This window comes from Pangasianodon hypophthalmus, chromosome 17 (genome assembly GCF_027358585.1).
Source record: "Pangasianodon hypophthalmus isolate fPanHyp1 chromosome 17, fPanHyp1.pri, whole genome shotgun sequence".
Taxonomy (NCBI): Eukaryota; Metazoa; Chordata; class Actinopteri; order Siluriformes; family Pangasiidae; genus Pangasianodon; species Pangasianodon hypophthalmus.
This window is the reverse complement of record NC_069726.1, coordinates 18,616,542-18,622,564: the sequence shown is the minus strand read 5'-3', so window position 1 is coordinate 18,622,564 and position 6,023 is coordinate 18,616,542. Positions and strand designations below refer to the sequence as shown.

The following is a 6,023-nucleotide window of genomic DNA, read 5'->3' as shown; positions in this document are numbered from 1 at the left end:
AAAAAAAAAAACAAAACAAGTAAATGTAAAACAATTGAATTATAGTCATTTATAAAAAGTAAAGTTACAGTGAACCATGTACTCATGAACCGTAACAAGAGTGCATGTAGTTCCTTACTTTCTACCCCTGCTTATTAATGTGGATTTAACTCATTAATGAAGTGCAAAAGACTGACTGCCATTGCAGTATATGCCTGTACAGTAGATACTATGTCTGCCAACAAAAGTGGCATTTCACAAACAGTCTGAAAATGTCTATAACATTGAAAACAATCCAAGACATGTTCCTTTTTTCTAGCTTTCTATGCCTGGTGGTGAATGTTTGCATTGGCTGGCCACAGAACCCACAGGAAGAGTGGGAGTAGAAAAGGTGGGACAGCAGCGGTAAAATTCATGACATCACAGGATGCATTTTGATTGGCTGAATCGAGAGGCAGCAGGGTTTAAAAGCCATGCAGCTGTGAGCATCAAAACAAAACAAGATCTCAACCAAGAGACTTGGAAAGTAGTGATCGATCCACTACCACACAGCAGCAAGAGGGTTAGAGTCACAGCAGCTGAGGAACAGGTAAGAGACGACTTTTATTCCTCATACTCTTCTTTAACACTTTTAGATGTATTTTACCAACAGAGCAAGGTCGTGATTGTTTGGTGGTTGAATGTATTTGTTGAATTAAGGACACTTTATATCGTAAAGGGCACCTCTACAGAACATTTTGCAGCCAGGGTTGTTTGAGTTTATAGCTTATGCAATAAGCACAGAGAAAAGATTAGCTTTTTGTTCTCTCCAGATGTGGATCTGTGAAATAAACTGAGGAATCAAATTCGTGAAATCTTAAATATTGTCCTTTGCATTAAAACAACAGAACTAATCTGAATGATTTTAAAGTGCAGTTTATTGAGGCAAAATGTGAATAACAGAAGAGGAAGTTATATTGCTCAGCTGACTCATTTATTTCAGCAACAAAACCACCCAATTACAGCCTCATGCCAAAGACTAATAATAACAACAGTTAACTGAAAAACCTCTGAAGCAGCCTGCACAATGTTCCATTCAGCCTTTAGTATTTTACATCGTGTTTCATGTTTCCATCAAAGACACAAAATGAAAGTCTTGACTTGCCATAATAAAGCCCCTAATGAGAAACACTGACTAAAATATAACGTTCTAGTTCTAGTGGCTGGCAGCTGTCTACATATAACTCGAAGAATTACACACTGGAAGGAGATTATTATAGCTGTAGCTAAACACTCTCTACTTCAGATTATAGTTGATGTAGTGTTATCGTGGCTAAAAAGGAAAACATGGGGGTTGTTTCATGGTGAAAGTTGGATGCAGTTAGAAGGGAAACTGTTCCCCAGCTGCCAAAAACATAGTGGCTGACTTGATATAGGCATACTTCCGTAGCAGCTGTTTTTGCCTTGTGGAAAAATGTACAAGCCCAAAAAGCTAATTGAGGCAGTTTATAGTTTGACCATTACGAGGTCTATATTGAGGCAATCCTCTCAGAGTGTTGATTTGCTGATATGGAAGGAAAGAATGCTTTTATTATGTGTCTCCATGTCTTATTCATTCATGTATGATCAGTCATGTTGGAAAAATTGGATATAACAATAATCAGAAGGTGATATGTAACCTTTCTACTTTTCTAGACCACACAAAGGAAAATGAAGGCTGTCGTTGTTTTCTTGCTCCTTTTCGCAGCGGTCTATTGTCACCCTGTAAGTTCAGAGCAAACAACATCACTACTAAACTAACCTTTACATTATTGTATGGAAGTCTGTTGTGCTCTCTGTAAGACATTTCAAATCTAATGGTATCCGAGACTTTACTTTAAGGAGGAATATTTAAATAAACTGGCAGAAAGATTCCTTTGTGTCACAGTATTCCTGTCTGATGAGTCTGTGTTTCGTGGGTAACTTACAGGTGAAACGTTCTGCCAGCAGCTCAGAGAGTGCTGACGTGCAGCCTGTTGATACTCAGGTGAGCATTTTGAACATAGCATAAATTTTACACACACCTCTACATGGCTGTGGGGATTGTTTCAACCTCTCAGGACATCGATTAAAAAAGAATCACAGCATTCATATTCACACAGCCCACTTAATTTCATAAAAGTATTTTATAATTGCTACTTGACACATACTGTATCTTAAAGTGAGTGCTTCTTCTTTTTTCACTCTGGTGTTTTTTTGTTTCAGGCTTTGAAAGTCACTGCGGTTGCTGATGTTAGCTCTGAAGAGGTAAGACAGACTCATTGTGTCTGCTGACCTTATGATGCACTCTTTCCTCATAAAAGAGACCAGACCAAAAAATAGTTTTGTAACAGTGTGAATATATTGCGTGTGACAGGGTAATGAGCCTCACTGTGTCTTCACTGTGCCTGCTGTTATAAAACCATATTTTACACATACAGCACTCAATTATTTTAAAAGGGAAAAGTAACTCGTGTTATTGTCTATGGCTATTATATCCCAGGGATTGTGAGACTTATGTTAAAAGAATATGCACATGTATTCACAAGTATAAGAAATGAAATAGGCCCCACAGATTGGCTTCATTATCTGTGTTGTTTGTTCAGGATGATGATGATGCTGATGATGATGATGATGACAATGACAGCGATGAGTCCGATGAGAATGGGGGGCCCACCAGTTCTCCTCCTATCATAGAAACCACTCTGATCAATGTTATTAATGGCCGTGGAGACAGCATTGGCTACCAGAGTGACTACAAGAAACCCATCTATTATGTGGATGGCAACAACATTGACAAAGGACCTTCTTCTTATAAATCATATGGATCTGACAAGACCAAGTATGATGGTGTGGATCTGAAGGTGTACAAGGTAAACAGGAAGCATTCAAATTCATTAGGTCACACCATTAGCGGTGGCACTAATCGTAAATTCAATAAATTGAGAATAGTGCTTCATGTCCTGATGCATGGCAAAATATACAGTCCAAGAGTGTTCTAGGAAGAGCTCAAAGGAAACATTAAAAAAATTATTACACAATCTGAGACTCAGTGAGTTCCTCTTGTTTCTCAGGCTCTGCAGGTGCACAATGTTGGGCTGGACCAGGGAGTGGACGCCTCCAGTGGCACGGACAGTGATGACATGAGCCAGCAAGAGCAGAAGGCAGCTTCCACTTCCACTGCCAGCGATGCCATTCACAGTCAGGAGAGTGACGAGGACAGCCAGAGCAGTGAGGAGGACACAACCGCTGCCACCACGACCGACAGCATCTCATCTGAGAGCAACGAGAGTGAGGAGACCAACACCGCTGACCAGCCTGCATTGCTCAAGAGCGAGAACCCTGAAGTCATCATCGCTTAAATACACCCCAAACCTGCTGGTGACAAGTGACTCACTTCACTTCATGTGATAAGTAGCAGAACGCAATGATACAGCTCAGACAAGCCCGGTCTAGTACCACGGCTGCATTTCGTTACCTGTCAAAAAGCCATTTCTTTTAAACAAATCTACATTTGCACAATCATTTATGATAAGTTTATGTAATATATTTTATTCTCCCCTGTATCATGATTTATCCTTTATGAATAAAACTTTTTTTTCTTTTTCAAAAAATGAAAATGACTGATTGTTCATTTATAATAATAATTTTTATTATGCCTTTTCCATTCTTATTTTCAAATGTATCAATACACAAATCAACACTATAGGAGTTAGTACACCACCAAAACAGTTAATTCCACACTGTGCCAAATGATCATTGGGCTGCATATTTGCCACAGTTTTTATGCCGGATGCCCTTCCTGATGCAGCCCTCCCCAGTTTTATCTGGGCTTATGTATATATGTATATATATATATATATATATATATATATATATATATATATATATATATATATATATATAAAATATCTATCTATCTATCTCTCTCTCTCTCTCTCTCTCTCTCTCTCTATATATATATATATATATATATATATATATAAATATATATATATATTTATATATATATATATATATATATATATATATATATATAATTTAATATCCACCATTCCACCATAGCAAACTACCTAGCTGTAATATAACTAGCTATAGTAATATTTCAAATATACACAAATGTGTACATTGTGTAGGATCTAATTTCCAAGCTGTGGAAATAACCTATAAACAGAAGCCTGAACAAATTGCACAGTATGTCTATTATAATTCAAACAGCACCTTTAAAATGTGGTGTAATGAGATGATACATTTCAAACATTCATGAAACCATAACACAGTGTCAAACCACTGCAAGGCAAATCATAATTTCAAAACCTTGAAATATAAAAGTTACCAAGCCACAAGAGGGTGCTGTATAGACGTTCAAAGCCATCATGAAAGGTCTACTGATGAAGTGCTTTAGCTAGAGACCTTCGTTTGGATTCTCCACAAGTGTAGTGATAGATGCAGTTAAATGATAAATGATTCATATGTTAAAGTATGAATAACATGACGAAACATCACTCTCAAAAGAGAAAATCCAGTGACTAGGAGTAATCTTGATTTAAGTATTAAATTACTTGTACAAAACTGCACTAAGTATCGAAAGTAAAAGTAAATACTGACAATATCTATTTCCTGTTTACTATCTGTTTACTATCTATGGTATCCAGAGGTGGTAAAAGTACTCATCTAATTAAATTCTCTGGTAAAAGTTGAAGTACAGCCTCAAATTCTTCACTCAAGTGAAAGTAGAAAAGTATGAATATTACCTAAAATATAAAGTAAGTGCAAAAAAAAAAAAAAAAAAAATAGTTCACACAAGAAAAAGACATCTTCCTCAATTTCAAACCACACTCTGATTTTAGTTCCTGATGCATCTCTTTCACCAGGGAACCAAGAAACAAGGAAAAACACAATCCAAATCTAGCTTTATTCCTAATCTCTCAAATGATAGCTAGCATGATAACACTTACAATACAAACTAGCTGTATGCTGATAGCTAGCCATCACAATACAAACTGATTTGATTAAGGTGATGGGAATTAGGTCTCATTCTTGCTCTCACATCTGTTAAAGTTTAGATTTGTTAAAAATTAGATCCATTCCTTGAAGCTGTCTGATACTAAAAAGTCACCTTATGGCTTTAAAAAAGACTTGATTATTGAGAGATGTAGTGATGTATAATTTTTTAAAAATTTAGTGAGGAGAAAGTAGAGCTTTTTCTTGTGAAATGTGGTAAGAAAATATTTAAAGTATTACGTGAAAGGAAAACTCAAACACAGATACTTACAAACCACACTTAAATATAATAACAGTAACTGTACTTTGCTACTTCGCAACTCTGATTATCTATTTAATATGGAACTGGTGTAAGAGTTTGGCACAAAAACACCAACATATGTACACATATGTAGTTAAGGATTTAAAATAACAGTAATGTGGTGGTTTCCGCTTGTAATTTATCCAGACTTTAAAACATATAGTTTATTAGAAGGTTTTACATGTAGCTAGTGGAGTCACACATAATAGGTTTTCATGGACCACAGCAGAAAATTCAAAGACAAGTAGAGTATAAGTGCAAAAAAATGGTACTTTAAAAACTTTACAAGTGCAATAATATTGTATTTACACACCCATTAAAGAACCGGTCCAGGAAGGAATTGATTTACACTCATTCGGTTTGCTAAAAACTACAACAAACATATGTGCTAAATATGTCAAAACAGCCACCAGTGATCAGTAGTGTATGGCAGTAAGTCGCAAGTTAAGTACGACATTAATTCTGTAAAGTACAGAATACCTGCATCAAGACTTCTAGTTACCATTTAAAATAATTAAAACAAATTTTAAACTTGTGTTTAGATTTTTGTTTACATAAAACCATAACCCAGTTTTATTTCTCATGAAATTAGCTGGGTTTTTTTATTCTTTTTTTTTCATGACCTGAGACAGTTTTGGTCTAGAACCATGTGCAGAATAGATCTGTCAGTTAAGTTGGGGTTTAAGTGCCCAAGCTTGAGTACATACTGAACAGAACACTTGATAGACTCTTGCCACTGATG

At 36.0% G+C, this 6,023-nt stretch overlaps 1 protein-coding gene across 1 annotated transcript; it reads left to right on the top strand.

The window, feature by feature from the left end:
• The first annotated feature begins 391 nt into the window (after nucleotides 1–391).
• On the top strand, nucleotides 392–3,596 carry spp1 (secreted phosphoprotein 1). The gene is made up of 6 exons (XM_026942626.3): nucleotides 392–568; nucleotides 1,654–1,722; nucleotides 1,928–1,984; nucleotides 2,203–2,244; nucleotides 2,583–2,849; nucleotides 3,051–3,596. The coding sequence occupies exons 1-6, from the start codon at nucleotides 407–409 to the stop codon at nucleotides 3,336–3,338; spliced, it is 885 nt and encodes a 294-aa protein (XP_026798427.3). The 5' UTR covers nucleotides 392–406; the 3' UTR covers nucleotides 3,339–3,596.
• The last annotated feature ends 2,427 nt before the right edge of the window (nucleotides 3,597–6,023 follow it).

Coding starts and splice junctions, on each gene's coding strand:
- spp1 (XM_026942626.3), top strand. CDS start 407: ATGCATTTTGATTGGCTGAATCGAGAGGCAGCAGGGTTTAAAAGCCAT. Junction 1,723..1,927: donor CAGCGGTCTATTGTCACCCT/GTAAGTTCAGAG, acceptor GGTAACTTACAG/GTGAAACGTTCTGCCAGCAG. Junction 2,850..3,050: donor TGGATCTGAAGGTGTACAAG/GTAAACAGGAAG, acceptor CTTGTTTCTCAG/GCTCTGCAGGTGCACAATGT.